We start from the raw sequence: 22,435 nt of genomic DNA, 5'->3' as shown, positions 1-22,435 counted from the left end.
TCACAGTTGCTGATAACTCCATTGCTGCGAGTGGGATTTCATGCCCCACTCCCAGCTCCATGTTGGATTTGCATAGTCTCTGTGCATGCTAGGACAACCACTGTGAATGTGTGATGGCAGCTGCCCTGCTGTGCCCAGAAGGTAAGGTTCCCTTGTAGTCACTGGCCACTGGGGACTGATGCTTTCTGTCCCTTCTGCAGTGATACCCCCATAGCCTTGGAGAGAGTGTGGCTGCGGTAAAGAAGTCCCATTTATCTGAGTATGCTGTAGTCTCTTACTCTCTGCACCTTGACCAGTCATGGGTCACTGTGTTAGCCACCACGGTGCAAGTAGAAGCTTCAGAGATGAGGGCCGACGGATGCATTGATCTACAGGAATAAAAACAAGTCTTCAGGAGTCAATTGAATACTGTGTCCGTTTAGCAATATAATAATAGTAGATTTTCCCCTAGGACCTATGACCTGTCCAGCCATAGGAACCTCCTTAGTTTTGAAGACATAGTAGAAACAGTAGCATCCGAATGGTTACTGAGTGAGAATATTGAGAACTCTCAGTTTAGGTTAATATTTTGGAGTAACGTAAATATCCTACCAATTGATGTAGCATGTTCTAGCCATCTTTTTGAGCTGTGTACAGATGTTAGGTTATTGTTGAGTCTTGTTTATGGTCAATTTTAGGGTATATCAGATTAAATTAGGTATAGCGTGTGGAAGTGTCAGACTCATTCATTAGACTCAAGAAATGTTAGTCTCTTTTTTTCCAGTCATTTGTTTAAAAGTCGGTCAAGAATCTTGGTGGTTTTCTGTAATGGTCTCCTTCTATTGCAAAGTGAAGTTTCGTGATGAGAGGTGAGGACCACAGTTATCTGTGGGCATGAGGACAAATGTTTAGATTGTGGCTAGGGATTATGCTGGTTTAATAAGTGGTTTCTGATCAGATTAGCCAGTGTGACTTAGGAGAAAGAGCTCATCTTGTCGCTATTGTCCTGGCTGAGTGGCTGAAGTGATAGACTGGAAAGAACTTGTCATGGGGGTCTTAGTACGTCACCTCTGTACTTAATTTTGCCTCTAACATGAGCATGATACAGACCAAGTCATTTAATATCTCTTGGTCTCAGTTTTTCATGTGTAAGACTTAGCTCAGTTTTTCATGTTTGTCATAGAATGTCAGGTTAAGATTTTAACTCTATCATGCCATTATAGGGGTTTACCATGAAGAAAGACCGCTGACTTGACATGTGGGCAATTTACTGGTTGAGAACATACTACGACAAAAATAACAAATGTAAGGCAAATTTGATATTTCAACGTGAACTCAACATAGGACAGTATTACGTTTTAAGTCTTCTGAATGGTGGATTTTGGTTGTTACAGGGCTGAGTTAGTATGTGGAAACACACTGTAATGTTTGGGACATCCCTGCAGAGTGAATTGTCCTAGCCAAAAGGCAAGTGTGTGGCCTATTAAGGAGCTGTGCTTGTGTGTAAAGGTACGAAGCTAGAGAGGGCATAGTCTCTGCCCTCCAGGCAGTATCTATCCCAGTTTAGAAATCAGGAAGGGAGATAAATAATGCCAAGTGTGTTATGACAGTGGCTAAATGGAACCATGTAGACTTTTTTTTTTTTTTTTTTTTCGCACGAGGAACCTAAGAAGGGTTGAAGGGAAGTTAGGATTTGTTCTGAGCCTTAGGGGATGGATGGTGTTGTGGGCAGGAGAGGGCAGACGTGATAGCAAGGGCAAAGAGTTGTGTCTGCAAAAGGGTTAGAGAAGTGTGAACGGACGTGAGTCCCTGGACAGGTAATATGGACACCACAGAGTTAAAGGAGAAGGTGATGACTGGCATTCTTGGTTATACTTACGCAAATCTCAAGTCGGAAGGACTCTTACGTATTTGAATATGGGAGTAGAGTTGGAGGAGGAGGGTTTTCAGGGACATTGACAGTGTGTGTATGGAATGCAGCAGGGATATTCTGTAGCATGAGACTTATTGTGAGGTTCATGAGGGGGCCATTAGATTTTGAGTTTCAAATTCAGGATAATTTTTTCTTTTGAATAAATAAACTTTATTTAAACTTTAAAAGTAACTTTAAATACATGTTGAAAATCTGTGAAAAGATTCAATGAATCCTGTATTTTCTTGAACAGATTTACTGTATATTGTAAGACCGTGATCTGTGTTTTCTGTCCTACATTTGATTTCTTTTAATAAAAATATTTTTTCATACACTGTATTCTGATGACACATTCTCATACCAGTTGCTCCACTCCTCCCCTCCCATCTGGATCCACACCCTCTCTGTCTCTCCTCAGACAAAAAAGGCATATAAGGGATAATAATAAAATAGAACATGTAAATATAAAGCAATGAAAACATTTTAAGTTTTTATTTTTTAGAGATTTATCCATTTATAATAAGTCTGCTTTCATTTAGTCTAGTTAACTGCCTATGTTGGCACAGACATATATTTTGATCAAGAGAAGGGTTTTACTCCATAAGATTTCAAAAATAAGGCCTCATTCTTTTGTGTTCTTAATGTCCTCTTGCAGGTTATGGCCTCTGCGCAGCCAAAGCTCAGTACCCCATTGCTGATTTGGTAAAGATGCTTACCGAACAAGGCAAAAAAGTCAGGTGAGAGCATTGGGTATAAATACTTGGGTGTGCTGAGAAGGGACCTGACCAGTCTCTGAAAAGATGACTGCTTCTCAAAGTGACTTTTGAGACAAGTAACCCTAGGTGAAGAGATGAAGTTGTGAAAATGCCTCCGTGTGTGTTTCGCGTTTGCTGCTTCTGTCTAGTAGACTTGTTTTTTAGAAAGAGAAGCTTCTTTGTTCCAAATTCCAGATATTTGTGAATGAGAATAGCCAGACGTTGTGTTTCTTTGTGCTTTGATTGGGGCAAGGTTGTGTGAAGAGTGTGACTTGTAAGAGGTTGTGTTCTTTTTGTTTCAGGTCTCCAAAGAAGTGCTTTGTTTGTTTCTTTTGTTTGTTTGTTTGTTTGAAGAGTGAGCCCTGAAAGAAGCCTGTAGGCTGCTCATTGCTTTAAGCTAGCTTTAAGCTCTTGGGTGGGAAGGACTGCCGGAATGCTCTTCTGGAGCTGTGAACCCTTAGAAATCTGTGCTCACACCGCCGATGTGCCAGCCACTTGCCTTGTGAGCATTGGATGCGCTTGAGAGGTTATTAAGCTGAGGAGTGGAGGTTGGGAGGTTATTAAGCTGAGGAATGGAGGACTGTGCACACCCAGATCATTCCTCATGGCTCTCACGGAGCACAGAAACAGGGCTTTTGTATGAAGAACTTGATGGCCAATGCAGTGCTGTGCTTATGTTCTATTCCTCTCCAAATCCCCATTAAGGGACATTGTTTCTTAGCATCTAGTAAAGAGAGTGTGAGCTCTTGGGGGGGTCTTTCCTCGTAGGAGCACTGCTGTTCATTTTGTGGGTTCACTAGCAGTTGCATTGACTTGGTACCATAAATCAGAGACACAAGATAATTCATTGCATGCAGTTAGTTTATTAGGATGTTAATATCTGTTAATGATAATTCCTTTTAGATGTTGACCTTACGCTTTTGTCTTGGGGCAGATGATAAGAAAATAAACCCAACAGGGGACCTAGAACTTGTCAGAGTATCTGTGCCAAACTGGATGCTGACTTAATTTTGCTCTTTGAATGCTCTATCCATTTATAATTCTAAGAGAGGCATAGACCATAAGGTCAGAGGTTACTTAGATGGTCTTAGTATCAGCTGAATTTGACTTCTTCCTTTCCTTTTTCTTCCCACCCTTTTCTCTATTCTGCCCTATCCCTTCCTAAAATCGATAGCTGTGTTTTTATATACATAAAGAGTCAAGATGCTGTTTTATGATGGGAGGGACCAGCGTTGTTGTGATGTGGAAGATTTTCATTTTTGATGATGATCTTAAATACACTGAAGATGAAAAAGCCGTCGACTTTAGTTTTTCATCAAAGTATAAGAAAGAACTCGTTTTTTGGTTACTCTTTATTTCCACATCACTCATTAAGCTGCCCTTTCTTTTTAGCCATAGTCTTGCCCTCTAAAAGCACTTGCAAGCCCACAAGTAAAAAGGATGTGCTAAAGAGCCTTGTACGATTTTCCGAAAGAGGAGCTCACTTTCTTTATTCCATCCACATGTGAAAAAGTCTAATGTATTAGTAACATCTCTCATCACCATGTGAACATTAACAGGGTGAGTGGCAATCACAGTAAAACAGAGCATGAAAGGCGGCTTTCATGCTTTGGTTATCCTCAGCGAAGGGAGTCCTTGATTTGGCACACCTCTCTTGTTACTCATTAATCAGCCCAGGTGAACTATTATGTTAGAAGAGGGAATGCAGAGCCGGACATTAGAATCTGAAGAGCTGAGGAGGGAGGTCAGCAGGCAAAGTACTTGCTGCTCTAAGCCGAGGACCGGTGTAGAAAGGTGGGCATGGTGGCGTGTGCTTGTAAGCCTAGCACTGAGCAGGTGGAGACCGATGGATCCCTAGTGCTCACTGGCCAGCTGGCTTAGCCTACTCGGTAAGCCCCGTTCCTGGGAGGTAAGTTTCTGATGCCCGAGTTTGACTTTGGACCTGTGTGCACGCACACATGTCTCCTCCCAGAGAAAATCCTCCTGACTGTTGAAAGAAGCCAGGGAAATGGATAAGAGAGATGAAGTCTGAAAAGATGTCAGACAAGTGAACTTTCTGATCAGGTTAAAATGAGGATTTTATCCATGATGACACGTATAAACTCCTGCTGTATCGAACGGTTTCTGTCACTCTGCATATGAAGAGTAATTATTTAGAGAGATTTAATTGTATAATACATACGGGGATGCTCAGCTATAAATTTTCTTCCACTGAAATGACCTTGTGACTATAACAGAAACCTTTTCATAAAAACACCCCAGAGTCTTGCATAATAGTTGAAAACACTTACTAAAAATAATCAGATTTGCTGATAACTCATCATGTAGGATAAGAATAAAGTTATTGCTCAGTCTGATTTCTCTGAGTTATAAAGCGATACTGGCTTATGTTCATCTGACTTTCATGTTAAAATGGACTTACATGTGATACATTGTACTTTTTACTGTCATGTGTAGAGTTTTCAGCATAGACTTTGGACACGACGTTTTGATTTTGTATTTTGAAAGAAGTGAAGGGGAACTGTTCTCACAAACATAGTGACAGTGGTCTGTCAGACTTTTTCAGTTTAGTTTGTGTGCGGATTTTCTTTAGTTAAAGGAAATCAGGTAAACTACGATTTTGCTTTATGTGTGTGTTATAATCTTTTTATAGGAGAAATGGAAATTTTATTGACAAAGCATACACACACACATATATGCTGTAGTTTTTTTTTTTTTTTTAAATAAAGAGGCACATGTCTGTCTGACTGAGAGGTGGCTGCAGCAGTTACCTCGTATTTTAATGAAATAAATCTGTATTTACAGTTTGTGGTAATTCAGGCCTTTCATCGCCCTGTACAGCTCCCACCGTGTTCATTGAGTGCAGCTGTGGGCCTCTGGTTTTAGGAGGTCTCTGTGCCTCAGGACCCCAACATGCCTAGCATCCAGATGTGGTGACATATTTGCACACATCCGCTGTGGAAATGTGCCAATGTGGACATACGATTGTCATCAATTAGTTCCGCCCAAGCGGTGCCAAGAGAAATTGCATCTGTCATACAGTCTGTCTGGCTCTCGCGGCCCATGATTGATTCAGAGACACCACTGTTTTCCTTTACTTCGGCTACAGCCATAACATGTTCACAAAGGCTTGAGAGTATAACGAAGCACACGGCATTTCATGACAAGAATTCATTTTTGGTCACCAGTGTCATGAAAATTTAGTGCCTAAGATATCATTTGGTTCTCGGTTGTTCAGCTTAGAAAACTCATGCTGATTTTTTTTTTTAAGACAAAAAACTTACTATATCAGAGTACAGGTATTTCTTTTCTCTTTACTTCCCAAACTTTGGATTGATTATATGATAGCCTTTTCAATGTAAAACAGGAATAACATTTCAAATGAGTAAATCTTAGAAAGCTGTGTTTTTTTCCATTTGTAATTAATAAATACGTGATTTTCTTTTCCTAAAGTGTTATCGCTTGCATTATTATAGATGTCCTTTTGAATTCTTGGAAACACTTTTTGACTTCTTTGATTGACTAATTGATGTTATATGTTACTTTTAAATTTATTTCTATTGTATTTGTATGAGAGCTTTGCCTGCATGTATATTTAAGTACTACATGCTTGTCTGATGCCTGGGAAGGTCAGAAGAGGGCATCAGCTGCCCTGGAAATGGAGTTAAGTTGTAAACCCTGGAATCAAACCCTGGTCCTCTGGAAGAGCAGCAACTTCTCTTAACTGCTAAGCCATCTTTCCAGCTTCTTTTTTTATATTTATGTTACTATTGAGCTGTATCTATCAACAGCTTATCAATAGCTTTTTATTTGCTAGGTATTGATAATACAAAGCTATAAAGCCCAGCTCTCAGTCTCATAACTATGAAGAAAAAAAACCTATAAATAAATGACTGAATCCTATGTAGTATGTGGTAGTAAGAGGACTGGAACCAGGGGTATAAAGCAGGATACTGCTCAGGGAAAAGTTTCAATTATCTGTATTAGTAACATGAACTTTTTTGTTTTCAGGTTTAAAATAAATGTGTGTGTGTGTGTGTGTGTGTGTGTGTGTGTACTACTTCATCTAACACATCAAGTTGCCTATGGTATTTGCAGTTTATTGGTGTTTTATAATTTTATGTAGTGTGGCTATAGGTTTAAATGTATGTTCTTTTTCTAAGGAATCGGTTCCTCTACACACTTAAAGATGAAATGTTTTGTGTCTCTTAACTAGACTCAAAAAGGCAGAGTTCAGCTTTCTTTCTTTCTTTCTTTCTTTCTTTCTTTCTTTCTTTCTTTCTTTCTTTTTGTTTTTCGAGACAGGGTTTCTCTGTGTAGCTTTGCACCTTCCCTGGAACTCACTCTGCAGACCAGGCTGTCCTCGAACTCACAGAGATCCGCCTGCCTCTGCCTCCTGAGTGCTGGGATTAAAGGCGTGCACCACCACTGCCTGGCTTCAGCTTTCTATGACATGTTTTGTTTAGGGTACAGAAAGAGCTACCACATGTAGATCTGTGGAGTTGTAAAGGCACATGCTTCTGGATGGATTGGAAGTAGGCCAGGTTGAGTGATCTAGTGGAGTATTTGAATAAAGATCAGCATTATCTGGCATTATCCCATGATAGTTCTGTAGCTCTCTTTTCTTAAAGACATGACTATTGATATTCATGATCAATCACCAAACAAACAAATCCTGTAGTACTTTGCTCCAGGTACTATTCTGGGTCCTGGGGGATAGATCAGTGAATAAAACATCAAATTTCATAGTGCTTATCTTAGTCACTCTTCTATGGCTGTGAAGAAACACCATAGCCAAGGCAACTCTTATAAAAGTAAGCAAGCATTTAATTGGGGGATAGCTTTCAGTTTCAGAGGGTTAGTCCATGATCATAATGGCAGGAAGCAGACACGTATGGTGCAGGAACTGTAGCTAAGAGCCTTACATTCTGATCTACAGGCAGCAGTCAGAGAGAGAGAGAGAGAGAGAGAGAGAGAGAGAGAGAGAGAGAGAGAGAGAGAGAATTTGGCCCACTATGGGCTTTTGAAAATATCAAAACCCATCCCCAGTGACACACCTCCAAGAAGGCCACACCTCCTAATCCTTCCCAAACAGGTCACTAACTGGGGACCAAGCATTTGAACATGTGAGGCCTATGGGGGCCATTGTCATTCTAACCACCATAGTGCTATAGGTTGTAGATTCCAGAATTCAATTCTGAACTGGGGGGACATCTGTAACTGGCAAGTTCAGATGCTCACTGAAAAGAGGAAGAAGAGTGATGTCATAGATTACTGGGCCAGTTCTAGTTACAGCAGGTGGCTTGCCTGCTTGAGAAACACAGTAGGAGGGTGGGAAGGAGGTTCTGTGTGCAGTTGTGCACATCAGTAACCCTTCGGTGTCAGGGAGGACAGAGAAGCAAAGCGAGTCATGTAGACTTGACCCTTTGTATAATAAGATCGTCAGCAATCCCCCAGATCAAGGGTGTCAGGGAAGAGTTCTGGAAGTCACAGCCGTCTTGTCTCTCCGGATCATTTGGAGGTTTACCGTCCTCTGCCCTCTCCAGATGGATATAGCAAAGACCGTCTGTGGTAACAGCTAGAGTTTCAGGCACTTTGTAATGTCTTCTCTAGGACTCATTCCTTTGGACTGCCCCTCCATCCCACTCCACCCTCGGGCATGTCAGTTGAGGAAGAACACTCCTTCATAGCAGATGAAGTCAGTGTTTCTGACCATGGGGTGGTTTTTGACTTCTAGTTTAAGATTAGCTACAACAAACTCAGCGCATTCTAATTCTTCAGTGAGACCATGTGGACGAGCAGTGTAAATAAAAGCCCTCTTCCTATTTCGTCTTTGGATTCTTCTGTATCTTGCTTCTAATTGTTATTTTACGGTGCTTGTTAGCTATTGCATTCCAAGAGCATTCAACAGGATTATTATCCAGGCAAATGGATGAAATTATGCATAATTTAAACTAAACCACTCCAATATGCCAGAGTATAATATTCTAGAACATTAGTCAGAAGTGGAAGTTTAATTTTCACCCTGACATCACCATTCGAGGTCTTGTTAATTATTTTAGAAACAGAAAGTCGGCAGTTGGTTGCCACTCTGGGCTAGATAGCTGGATTTAGCCCAGTTATAGAAAGGCCAGGCTGTATCACAGTGTCCTTGGTGTGAGAAAGACAGAGGACTGTTTTGACATTCAGATGGGATTGTTGCACCTGATCAACTTGGAGGACTTGTTATCTCTTTGAGTGGCCCAATGCTGTATGCTACATGGACAGATGGAAAGATGTCTGTAGACTGTCAAGCATTTCTTCACTCATATTCACAGAACAGGGTCCATTATTCTATGTTAGAAAAATTGTGCCCCTGAGACACTTTCTGAAGCTCTTTGACTTGCATAACATTTTTTTCCTCCCTGAGGAAGGAAAGAATATGGATGAATACCAGATTTCAGAACCCGTGTTAACGTTTGGCTCTTAATTGCCTTCAAATGAAGAAAGGAAGGTATAAAGCATTATCCCCATGCTGGCAAGCCCTAGGAAATGAACTGAAGTATTTCTTTTCATTTGGAATTGAATTGAGTGACTTTGTCTGAACTTCTAGTAACGCTCAGCATTTTAGAGAATGCAGTATCTGTGTTTAGCTTGAGAAGCCTCGCCAGAGAGCGACTGCATGATCTTTCACAGTGATTGATTTTTATGGAGGAATTTTTTTTTTTTTTTTTTTTTTTTTTTAATGTCATTACCATGGTTCTTTCAGATGAAAAGTCTAGCCCCACCCAGCTGGTCCTGGTAGTGACCAAAGATGACTTGGGTAACATTTACTATGCTGACCTCATATTTTAGAAGGTTTTAATTTCAAATTAGTTTACTACAATTAAATAGTAAAAAACTCCCATCCCTTGTGTTTTTAAGGGACTTACGACCGTCAGTCAAAAATTCTGACAAGTATTTGATAGATGAAAAGATCTTTTCTTTTTAGTTAGTCTGCCGTGTTTTCCATAGGAGAAATGTATAACTAAAATTTGAAACTATTGACTCTAGTAGTGAATTCTTTTGTTACTTCCAGGGATCCTCCTTAGAACAGATTATTGTCACATGCAAATGTAGAATACAGAGGACCTTGAAGGACCATTTATTGCATTTACAGTGGGATTTCTAATGCATTCTGTGACAGAACACCATGTTTATATGATTGATGTAACTCCAAATAACTATTCTATTTTAATGGTTGTAATCTGCTATATCACTTAAAAGCTTATAGTTATTAATATATTACTTTTTTCAAAGACAATATTCTATTTAAATAGTTAAAAAAACCAAAGTATTTAGAAATCTTCAGTAACACCACATCAGAAAAATACAGGGCCATCTATACAACGATAACTAGGCCAGTGACAACCTTCCAGAGACATTTACTTTAAGGTCCTAGAAGGACCAGTCCCTAGGAGAGGCCTACAATGAAGAGGGTGTATTGGCTGGGTTAGACAGAGGAGGAAGCCTAACAAATTGTGTGACAGACATCACAGGAACAGTTTATTACTTACAAATCCCCGTGAAAAGAGGGTCGTAGATTAAGGCCACCTGGGAAGATTAGAGGTAAATTATCATGTTCAGTCAACAGCCGAGTGGTGGGGGGAGAGGGGAGAGAGAGAAAGGGAGAGAGAGAGAGAGCAAGAGAGAGAGAGAGAGACAGAGAGAGAGACACACACACACACACAGAGACAGAGAGACAGAGAGAGGAGAGAGAGACACAGAGACAGAGAGAGAGAGAGACAGAGACCATCCTATAAGCCCAGGTGTTTGCTGGGTCCAAGGCAGTAACCAAACAATTTCTCTGTGAGGAGTTCTGTTCCATGAATTTAGAGAAAGTGGATAGGAATCTACGGGCTACAGTAAGACTGCAGCATAGTACCAGTTGTACAGGGACAAATCGGGATCAGTCTCAGGGAGGAGTAAACAAAGCTAGAAAATGTCCAAGATGACTAAGCTGTGTGTCTCAGTTAGGGTTCCTGTTGCTGTGAAGAGACACCATGACCACAGCAACTCTTATACAGGAACACATTTTAATGGAGGCTGGCTTACAGTTTCAGAGGTTTAGTCCATGAACATCATGGTGTGTGCAGGCAGACATGATGCTGCAGAAGGAGCTGAGAGTTCTACATCTTGATCTACAGGCAACAGGAAGTGAACTGTAACACTGAGCTTTGCTTGAGTATAGGAGATTTCAAAGCCTACCCCCTACAGTGACACACTTCCTCCAACAAGGCCGCACCTACTCCAACAAGGCCACACCTCCTAACAGTGCCACTCCCTGTGAGCTTATGGGGGCCAATTACATTCAGAATACCACACTGTGTTTCTTGAATGTGACAGTTAGGCCTGTCTTCCAGATGGATATGGAGGCAACAGAAAACTTTTTATGACAATAGTTTTTCTCTCTTTCTTTCTTTCTTTTTTTGTTTTGGTTTTTCAAGACAGGGTTTCTCTTTATAGCTTTGCACCTTTTCCTGGAATTCACTTGGTAGCCCAGGCTGGCCTCGAACTCACAGAGATCCACCTGGCTCTGCCTCCCGAGTGCTGGGATTAAAGGCATGCGCCACCACTGCCTGGCTTAGTTTTTCTTTCTTTCTTTCTTTCTTTCTTTCTTTCTTTCTTTCTTTCTTTCTTTCTTTCTCTCTCATTCATTCATTCATTCATTCATTCATTCATTCATTCTTCTCTCATATATTACATCCTGACTGCAGTTTTCACTCCTTCTGGTCTCCCTTCCCCCCTCTCCCATCCACTCCCCCTCTGTTTCCCTTCAGAAAAGAGCAGGCCTCACAGGGATGTCAACCAAATTTAGCATAACCGAGTTACAATAAGACTAGACATGCCAGGCGGTGGTGCACACGCCTTTAATCCCACCAATCAGGAAGCAGAGCCAGGTGGATCTCTGTGAGTTCGAGGCCAGCCTGGTCTACAGAGCAAGATCCAGGATAGGCACCAAAACTATACAGAAAAACCCTGTCTCAAAAAACCAAAAAAGAAAAGAAAGAAAGAAAGAAAGAAAGAAAGAAAGAAAGAAAGAAAGAAAGAAAGAAAGAAAAAAAGACTAGATACATACCCTCATTATTAATGCTGGACGAAGCAACCAGGTAGGAGGAAAAGGGACCCCAAAGCAGGCAAAAGAGTCAGAGACAGCCCTGCTCCCACTGTTAGGAGTCATGACAACAGTTTTAATGATTTAGAAATATTTATGGTTTTAAAATAGAAGTAGGTTTCCAGCAAATGAATCCTCTTTTTACTTTTCTCTCTACCTTTTTACTAATTTACTAGTCCCCAAAACACTTCAGAAAATTGTGAGGCAATGGATTTGGGAAGGCAGAATTCTAAATATTGTCAGTATGCATTGCTCCCATTTTACAGCTTGCTTTTAAAATGAAAATAACCATAAAGTAAGGGAAGTTAACCCTTCAAAGATACTACTAAATATGGAAACAATTTCGCACAGTGACTATAAAGAGTTAAAACCAAATGGTTGAAGGTTATAAAGTGTGTCTTAAAAAACAAAAACAAAGAACAAAACAAACAAACAAATGCTCAGGGAGCCCTTCAGTGTTTGAAGTTTCAGAGTCTACAAACTGGAGAAAATTCTGGAAGCTTTAGGAAGGGGCCCCACTGGGCTTAGGCTCTTTGTCTAATTGTTGAATTAGAATGCTCAATTCAATAAGCCATTCTTCATGTTTCATAGCTGACCTAGACAGACATTTCCATAATGTCAAAAGGAAAATGGGGTTTATTTGGACAGTTGTGGTAGGACCCATGTTTTATAATCTTTAATAGCTCCACATGTCCAAGAACAGCTGCTACAGTGAACCCTGGTTAGGACATACTGTCTTCAGAGCCTGTGATCACGGGAATTCATGTTGTTGTGTCTCTTTTAAAACATGCAGTATTTGAAATCTAATGTAAGGTTGCAAAAAGCTGTGAGAACAGGTTTATGTCTTCGTCGATTATAAAAGAAGCTTAAAAAATACTTTTGAATTGCTTCCTTCCCAGATTTTATCCAGTGACTTGGTATTAATGAATTGTTCTGTGTACATTCGTACTTGTTTTTCTTCTTTCTTGGCTAATTAAAAAGTCCCAGCAGATTGGGTTGTTTCATTAGAGTAGATTGCTCCATTTCCCCCCAAAGGGCTTGAGCCTATTTTTAATTGGTAACTGAGTGCTAAGCTTCTTTGTTATATAAGGTTCCACCAAAGACTATAATGTTCATAGTTGAAAGACAAAAATAACAAAAAGTGTGGAAGAAACTTGCAGAGGTTACTGTGACTCTGGTGATGTTCTTTGCCGTGTCTGTCAAAGAAAGCAATACTTTTCTGCCTACTGTTTCTATTGAATGGTTGACTATGGACTTCTGAAATTTGACCCCATCAGCATAAACATGTCTCTGAATATTAGTACAATGTTCCCATGAGCCTAATGTTCATAATTATTGGATTTAATTTATATTGATTATATTATTTCTCTAGGTTTTGTAGTTGTTGTTGCAAGTACAAAGACTTCTGGTTTTTGGGAGACCATATCCATATTTACTATATACTACATTAGCATTTCAAGGTAAAAATTAGAAAATCAACCTAGAGTGTTGCTAAAAAAAAACCAACCCTAACATTTGTTGTAAGGTAAAAATGTGTGTTGGTTTGGAATATGTAAACATAGAAAATATACTCTTAATTGTTGAGTGTGATGAACATTATATTATCAAAGGATATTTGAACAGAATATTGTAATTACTATGTTGGGTTATTGTCATAGCCACTGTTCTATTGCTGTGAAGAGACACCATGACTATAGCAACTCTTATAAAAGAAAGCATTTAATTGGGGCTTTCTTACAGTTTCAGATGTTTAGTCCATTTTATTCATGGTGGGGAGCATGGTGGCATGCAAGCAGACATGGATCTGAAGATGTAGTTGGGAGTTCTATTTCTGAATCCACTGGCAGCAGGAAGGGAGGGACACACACACACACACACACACACACACACACACACACACACACACACACACACTGGGCCTAGTGCTTGGGCTTTGGAAATCTTGAAGTCCACCCCCAGTGACACACTTCCTCCAATAAGGCCACACCTACTAATTCCTCTCAAGTACTCAAATATATAGGGGCTTTTTTTGGGTTTATTTGTTTTGTTTTAGTTTTGGTTTTCCAAGACAGGGTTTTTCTGTGTAGCCCTGGCTGGCCTGGAACTCACTCTGTAGCCCAGGCTGGTCTCAGACTCACAGAGCTCTGCCTGCCTCCGCCTCCTGAGTGCTGGGATTAAAGACATGCTCCACCTCTGCCCAGCTTGGGGGCCACTCTTATTCAAACCACCACAGTTATGAAAGCCTTTATTTGTCTGGTGCTGGTGAAAAGCACTTTGTAGGTAAAGTTCTTTGTTAACTGTCTTATTTGAATCCCACAACCCTCCATAGAGTCTTTCAATTCAGTTCTGTTCTCATGAGGAAACAGAAGGGTGTAGAAGTCAGTTGTCCAAATGCTTGTGCAAATGAGAACTTTGAACTGCTACCTGAACCCTAAAATTCTTTCATTAGAAAGAGACAACTTAATCCACCAGTGTATCTTCTTGGGATGTTCTGTCTAAAACCCACTTCTTTGCATTGAGGGCCTGAAATAGAATGCCAGGGACTGTGGACTGATTAGTAAGATGTGGCTCTTGTGCTCAAGGATCCCCTGGTGGAAGAATACAGTGATCCCCACTTGTAATAATGGTGCAGGAGGGGAAGGAGGAGATGAAGAAAGTTCTGGGTGTGTGGATGATCACTGTGATTCCATGTTAGCAGTTATTTTTCTTTTGTAGAATCCTGTTGTCAGGGATAGCTGACTCAGTGCTTAAAGTATGTGTGTAATAAAGGATCATTTTCATGGCCCAGAGAGAAGGACTAAAAGGCTGGTAGTCTTTCTATGTTAGAATTCTGGATCTGGATATTCTTTATGTGATGATGGAGCATTGATGAGCTTTGGCTGGTCAGTTCATGGAAATTGCTGGTTATGGCCAACCTGTGTCTAATACAATTAATTTTAATACGTACTTTGGAGATTAGCCAGCTGCACGGGCCAGAATTGTTATAAACTCATGTTGACTCATCAGCATGCATATATATTTATACAAATTTGAATGTGTTCTGTTACTTCTCTCAAAACATTGGCATTCTCTTTTAATGATCTTACATGTAGTTTGCTCCAAACATAGAACCCTAAAGCTTAGTGTAATAAATTATTATGCAAACAGATATATAAAGTGATTCCCCCTTTGGGATAGTCATTGTTACATGATGGTTAGTTTTGTGATTATTTACCCTTCACAACTAGCCAAATAGAAATATTGTTTTTATGCAGTCTGTAGCTAATCAAGATGTTAGAATAAGAGCTAATATATTTCAAGAGTCTCCATATTTTAACTTGGTCCAAGACATCACTATTAAAGCATAAAAATGGTAGACAGGGAAATTTAAAGATAACAAAGACAGTATTAAAAACAAAAGCTAAATTTAAATTAAATAAAAATTGGAACCAAAGAGGATCCCAGCATTCTAAAAGAAAAACACAGTGTATATTGGGCTGTCAGCTAAAATAAAAACCCTAGTTCATGGACTTTTAATATTACTTGTGATTGACTAAATAATACATTCCCTTCACACATCTATGTCCTAATCATAAAACTCTTAGATGTCTTATATCCTCTTAGATGTCTTATATCCTAGATTATTTGTTGGTTCAAGGAGAGCATTAAGGTTCTGTAGGAATATGTGCACATGAGTGCAGTATGTACAGAGGCCAGAAGAGGGCACCAGATCCTCTGGAGCTGGAGTTGTGAACAGCCTTGGATCTGGGAGCTGTGCTTCCAGTCCTTGGGAAGAGAAGCAAGTGCTCTTGACTGCAGAGCCATCTCTCTAGACCTCTTTCTCTCTTTTTGACTGAGATTATAGGGTGTTTCTGGTAGTCATTGGATAGGATTCTAATCTGGTAAAATATACATATAGGTGACAAGAGTTATTAAATATCCTTTACTATGAGTAAGGGTTCCTGCAAGATTTCTAAAAAATTGTAGGTCTGTGTCTAGGAAAAGAGTAAAGCCATATGTATATGTGTAAGTCTCCCCCCCCCCAAATGTTGTAATTTATTCATTGAGGATTTCATACAATATATAGATTGTATTCTTCCCCTTCTCCAACATCCTCCCCCACCTTCCTACCTACCCAACCTCATGTTCTTTCTTTTTCTTAAGAAAGAAAAGAGAAAACAACAACCACAAAAACTACCAAAGAATCTCGTGGAGTTTAGTTTGTTCTGGTCAACTACTCCTGAGCATGAGGCCTGCCCTGGAATAGGGTTGATGTACTCAATGTCATTCCATTAGAGAAAACTTGTGTTCCTTCACCAAACAGCTATCAGTTGCAAATAGTTTCTTGACTACAGTTTGGATTCTGTGCCTACTTCCCCTCCTCTGTGCTGAGATTTTTTTCTGGCTTGAACATAAACAGTTCTTGTGTGTGCTGTTATAATCTCTTGTGAGTTTGTGCGTGTACCTGTTCAGTTGTGTCTGGAAAATGCTGTTTCCTTGAAGTCATCCATCACCTCTGGTTCTTACAATCTTCCTTCCCCCTCTTCCACATATATCCCTGAGCTTTGAGGAGAAGGGTGTGATATAGATATCCCTTTTAGGACTGAATACTCCACAGTCTGTCATTTCCTACGTGTCGCTGAGTTGTGGGACTCTATATTAATTACTGCTGCAAGAAGCAGCTTCTCTGGTGAGGGTTGACCTATATGCTTAGGTCTCAAGGACAATTCATTGCTATTTTAACATTCTTGTTAGAAATAGCTGTATGCAAAAGCAATATTGTCTCAATATAGGTGACCTTCACAGCAGATGTTAGTTGTGCTGGAATTCCTGCCTCTGAGCTGGTGAGAAACTCCAAAGTTTAGAATGGGGGTTGTTTTTCCTTCTCTTGTCTTCTTTCCAGTCTCTCTATTATCTCTCAATGTGTTAAGGCTGAGAGTCTACAAGTGGCATTTCTTCTCTGCATTCATTCATTCTCTTTCAACTTTTTTTGTTGAAAGGTAAGTGTGGTGGCCAAGAAATAGGATTACTATACAAAAGACAGTGTGTCTACAAAAGACAGTGCGTCTGGTTGGAAGAAACTGCTTGATGTTTCAGTCTCTTTGCTTTAACTACAGAACTCCATGTATTATATACTCTGTCTTTTAAATACTCCAGTGTGTCACTATCACATTTCTTTGGTGATGTTTAATGTCAGTCTCTGAAAAACTGTGTGTATAGTATTCAACACTATGTGTATAGTATTTTTTTTTCTCTGCCTTTTATCATAGGAGCTACGATTGAACATAGAGGCAGCATTTGATGGAATAATGTTGACTTTTAAATTGGAAACAATTCCAGACCGATTTACTGTTTTAAGAGATTAGGATCTATCAGAAAGTACCATAAGAGAATATAATACCTTTAAACAGGCAGGGATATTATTTATTAATACTGTTGAAAGTTCATGCCATCTAAGACATATATGGAAGAATAAGGTCTCAAAGTTACTGTGTTATTTTTATGAAGTTATAGTTTATAAGTCCTAAGACGCTGAATTTCCAACTTCAGCATTTATAGAATGACCATATTTCTCACCAAATTCCCCTTCTGCTTGCAGAAATCAGATAGAGCTAGGAGAAAGCAGAGGTGCCAGGAACAAGGCGTGCAGATTTGGAGGGGATACTGGAACCTCTGTTCACTTGGCCTATCAAGTAAGGCCAGCTGTTCATTTGTTTCATGTCCAGGTTTGGAATTCACCCAGTTGCGGGCCGAATGCCCGGTCAGCTTAACGTGCTTCTGGCTGAGGCGGGGGTGCCTTATGATATTGTGCTAGAAATGGACGAGATCAACAGTGATTTCCCAGGTAAGCACTATGAGTCGATGGCACATTTCAAGCACCCTTTAAGTATTGTGCATGAAGTGGTACTACATTTAGCATATGATTGTGGGATTAGCAAAGACTGACAAGTTAAAGCGTGATGTGATTATAACAGATACAAGGGCACAGTTAGGTAAGTGAAGGATATTATTCAGTTGCAACAGAATTATCAGAAGCATTGTTAAATTTTATTTAACGATTTTGGGAGAACTGAAGGGTACCGAAAATCCTGCAGCAGAGTGTGCAGGTGAACCCGAAACCTGGACAGATCTGGCTTTTGAATCTAGGTCCCTGCTCTCAGTCGCTTGTAACCTTGAACTACATACTCACCATAGGCTCCTCATGGTGTCTGAAATGTTACTGTTTTTCCATTGTACCAAGTCTTGATCAGTGAAGTAGCATGCGTGCTTTTTCTCTCCCCCTCCCTCTCCCCCTCCTCCCTTCCTCCTCCCTCCCCACTTCATTTATAAGTACTGGGACTTCATAAGATAAGTCACTGTACTTTGTAGCTGTCATTGTGTAGATGTGGAATGGTAATGACGTTTGGCCCAAGATCATGTTTGTTAAAATTAGACCAGTTCCCTCCCTCTGGCAAGTATCCACTGTAAACTAAAAAAAAAAAGGGGGGGTGGTGGAGGGGGGAAGAAACCAACACTGTTTATTAGAGGGGAAAAAAAACCAACAAAATTGTGTGTATGTCTAGATGCACATGGCATTTCTGGCAACATCCTTAGATAATTTAAATTATAGTCCTTAAAGAGAGAATTTAGGTCATTTTAATTTTACGCTTCTTTTTAAATTTAACTGTTGTTAAATTATGTGTAAAACCAGCTAGTTCCAGGAATTATGGACACAGTTTTAATACAGTACAGACTTTTAGACATTGTTTTTTGTTTTTGTTTTTATTTGATATTAGATTGCATCTTAATTGGTCATTTTAAGAGTTGAAAATGGATTCAGATCTTATAAAATCATGTGAATAGCAAGATAATTTAGGGACAATGAAAGAATTATAAAGTCAGATTAGGTGGATCCGATGGGAGGGTAAGCATCATAAAGCAGGCTTTAGTCAGGATGTGAAAGCTCACTCTGTACAGGCCCTACTACTGGCTTCCAGCTCTGTGACATTTTCTAGTAAAGCTGTGTGTAGCACCTGGTACAAGTGAGCCTCTTATAAGTATCTGTTTTTGTTAATACATCACTACAATTTGCCTAAAAAAGAAGTGTAAGTGCCCATTGGGTTTTATATTTTCTGTCTCTCCTCTCTGTTTTCAATATAGACACTGATTTGGTTCTCGTCATTGGAGCTAATGACACCGTGAATTCAGCAGCTCAAGAAGATCCCAACTCTATTATTGCAGGCATGCCAGTCCTTGAGGTCTGGAAGTCCAAACAGGTACACTTTTAGACTTACCATTCATTCTCATCATCAGATGTCACCTGAAATCCATATGCGTAAAGCTTTCTTTGGCCACTTAATGAGAATTGGTGATGCCTTTTAAAGGCTCTGGGGTGTAAGCCCAGCTGAGGGCCAGGTCCCCATGTTCAGCTTCCTTCTGTTCTCTGGCCACCATAGAACCTGAGTGAACGCTACAGTGTGAGTAGAACCAGATGAGATTATGTGGCTGGATTAACAAAATCTGTTACCACAGCTGAAAAAAGAGCTGGAAGCAATTGGAATGTGTCTGGCTAAATTCCAGATTGAGTCCAGTGAAGCAGATGGCTTCCCTCTGGGACAGTGAGTCAGTATCATCGCCTTCATATACCAAGATGAGCACATTTTTTCCAATTTATTTTTTTATGGGGTATTTGTATGTTGTTCTGGACTGTCTAACAGAGAGGTGATTTAAAAATCCAAGCAATACCCTGGCACAAGAAAGGACACTTCGTTCATGCCTACGGCTCCCGTACAAAGCTAACTGCTAGGTTTCAGAGAATTGAAAGGCTTCGTGCTCTTCCAAACCAGAAGAGGGACATTTCTGTACTGTTCCTGAACCATGCTTATACTGTAAGAATTATAGCAATGTTGGGGCAGGAGGGATGCTTAGCAGTTAAGAGTGCGTACCCTTCTTGCAGAGGACCAGAGTTCAGCTCCCAGCACTCACACTGGGAGGTTTACCACCACCTGTGACTAGGGCTCCAACACCTTCCAGACTCTAAAGTTTGCATTTGCATACCCCACCGCATCCACGCAATTAAAATAAAGTAAAATATAACTTAAAAAGGAATTATAGTAACATACTGTACATTTCCTCTTTAATTTTGCTCCTTTTGTTGCAAATGCATGAGTTTAAAATGTACTGTTTGAGATGAGTGAGTAGACCCAAAATGTCCTTGCTCACGCACATATGGCTATTATCATACTGGTAGTCAATATTTGAAAGACTTCCAAGTTGCATTATTGTACTAATGTCATATACTGCATGAGCACATTCTTACTGCTTCTGTTTTTTGAATAGATCATATGTTCCAGAAGACCATGCAGAGGCTTTTAATTCCTTAAGAATCAACTTGACATTTGCAGGATAGCAGAATCTGTAGTAAATGTCATTATGTCTGTCTATGTCATGTCAGTGTTTCCTGATCAGCCGACCCCCATCATTGTGTTTGGTTGACATCTTCTATTAGTTCCATCCTTGAGAGAAATGATTTTGTTTTTTGACCTGTCTTTGTCCTGGAACTTTCTGATTTAGTTTATACGGAAGTTATAGACAAGAATCATACCACTTCCCCCATTCAATATTATGTATGTGAGAATGTGCATGTGGAAGCTTATGCACTACGTTTGTTTTCTTTAGCTTATTCGTGGAAAAATGGATGACCTGACAGTGTTATTTTTCTGATTAGGAAATGTTATTCACAGACACTGTAGAGAGAAGCGTAAGGATGAAAAATCACTGTAATCTTATCACGTAAAGATAAACTTCTAACAAGAACTTTTCTCTAGTGGGCACAAGAGCATGATTAAAAATGAGCATTAATGTAATGTAAACATACATTTAGAAATAATCTGTACTGAATAATTAGTAGTGGGACAGGTCTTTTTCACGCTCAGGGTAGAAATCCTGTGCGCTCTTGCACAACTGGGTTCTGAGCGATGTCTTGGATGTTTCACAAAGCTGGACTAAAGTAGTTTGACTGTTCCCACAAATGTCAGAGGAGATGGACATGTTTTACCTGATTAAGTAATGAATAATACCCACATGTATTGAGATACTGCTTGTACCCTATAACTGTGCATTTATATTTTCATATGCCACATAAATAAATAAAAGTAAAAAAAGTAATGTACAATGAAAAGAACAACAAAAGCAGGAAAAGGCAACACTGCACCTAACAGGTCCTGCTGAATAGAATCTCTTCTCTCTCGGGTTTTTAGGTCATTGTCATGAAGAGGTCCCTTGGTGTTGGCTATGCTGCAGTGGACAATCCCATCTTCTACAAACCCAACACAGCCATGCTGCTGGGTGACGCCAAGAAGACATGTGATGCTCTGCAGGCCAAAGTTCGAGACTCCTATCAGAAGTGAATAGTAAAGATCAAGCTGGTGTCTTCAGTTGCAGGAACAGATAAATAAAGCATGAGTGGATGAGTCAAGCTCTCCAGGCCCCAAAGAAGCCCTGGAAACCAACTGATTTGGAAGATCAGTGACCCCTGATCCTCAAAAAGCATTGACAATTTCAACACCTACCTGTTTATAGTTAAAAGTATTTTGTAAACAGTGAAAGAACAGCCTCATTTTAGATGCAGCCCTCTTGGATTTTTAAATTCCCTTTCAGTACCTAGAAAAATGAGTTCAGAAGTTGAATTTTTAGGATTTCAGGATGTATTTTGGTCTGAAAATATTAAGACAGTGTGAACATTGCATTTAGCTTTGTTTTTTTTCATCAAATGTGACTAATTTGAAACTTTTATCAACTCCTGGCCTGTCCTCATGCATTTTATCCATAGTCTGAACAATCACACCAAATCTGTTTCAGGTTATCAGGCAGTACTTTAGATTCTAGATTCCAAATATCTATTTTCTCACTTCTATTTTAATATGTAAAAGGACTATATAGCCTTTCAGAGATGCTGGAAACAATTTGTATGTTCAGTAAAAGGTAACTTAAAAATAATTAGTTGTATTTTTAAAAACCCCATTGCCAATTGGAGATGGCTCCAATTTCAATCAATTTATGATGTGTGATACTGTACTAACTGCTCTCGAATGGAATGCAGTCATTTGACTAATAAATGAGTTCATCATGTTTTCAACATGATACAGACTTGTCTCTGATGACAAAGAGCTGAAATTGAATGGTTCTACTCATTATTAACACTGGAGGAAGAAGACTTTTGTAATAGCTAGAATTAATCCCTCTTCATTGTTTAGAAGACTGAATTGTTTTTCAAAACCATAGTGATTTTTGAGATCATATATAATTTGATGATACTCAAAAGTGGCAACAGTATTTTTAACCATATCTCTAAGAACCAGTAAAAATCATGTCTTTTATAGAAGTCTAGATTTGCTTTATGACTTTACCTTTATTTCAAAAGCTGTTAAGTGGAGACAAATGTAGTACATTATTAGAATTTTGTCTCTCTATGCTCTCCATTTGGTACTAAGTCTCTCAAAGCAGTTATTAACCCATACAAGGCCTGGGGATATGACTTAATTGGTAGAGTGCTTGCCTTGTGTGCCTGAGGTCCTCGGTTCAATCCTTAGTATTGGAAAAACAAAACAAACAAACAAAATCATTGACTCATACAAAACTATCTCTAAATCTGAAGATTACTGGTGCAAAATTTTCTCATCTTTACCAAGTTTATCA

General features: G+C 39.5%; 1 protein-coding gene across 5 annotated transcripts in view; it reads left to right on the top strand.

The window, feature by feature from the left end:
- The window catches only part of Nnt (nicotinamide nucleotide transhydrogenase), a 93,426-nt gene extending 71,310 nt beyond the window's left edge, over positions 1-22,116 (top strand). For all 5 annotated transcript variants that reach the window (XM_036207437.1, XM_036207439.1, XM_036207436.1 and 2 more), the window contains exons 19-22: positions 2,547-2,628; positions 17,485-17,603; positions 18,899-19,014; positions 20,998-22,116. In XM_036207437.1, coding sequence (XP_036063330.1) covers positions 2,547-2,628; positions 17,485-17,603; positions 18,899-19,014; positions 20,998-21,147 — 467 coding nt within the window. In that variant the 3' untranslated portion in view covers positions 21,148-22,116. The remainder of the gene's footprint in view (positions 1-2,546; positions 2,629-17,484; positions 17,604-18,898; positions 19,015-20,997) is intronic.
- The last annotated feature ends 319 nt before the right edge of the window (positions 22,117-22,435 follow it).

Source organism: Onychomys torridus, chromosome 15 (assembly GCF_903995425.1).
Source record: "Onychomys torridus chromosome 15, mOncTor1.1, whole genome shotgun sequence".
Lineage (NCBI taxonomy): Eukaryota > Metazoa > Chordata > Mammalia > Rodentia > Cricetidae > Onychomys > Onychomys torridus.
Note: the sequence above shows the minus strand (reverse complement) of the source record. Positions and strands in the feature narration are given on the sequence as shown.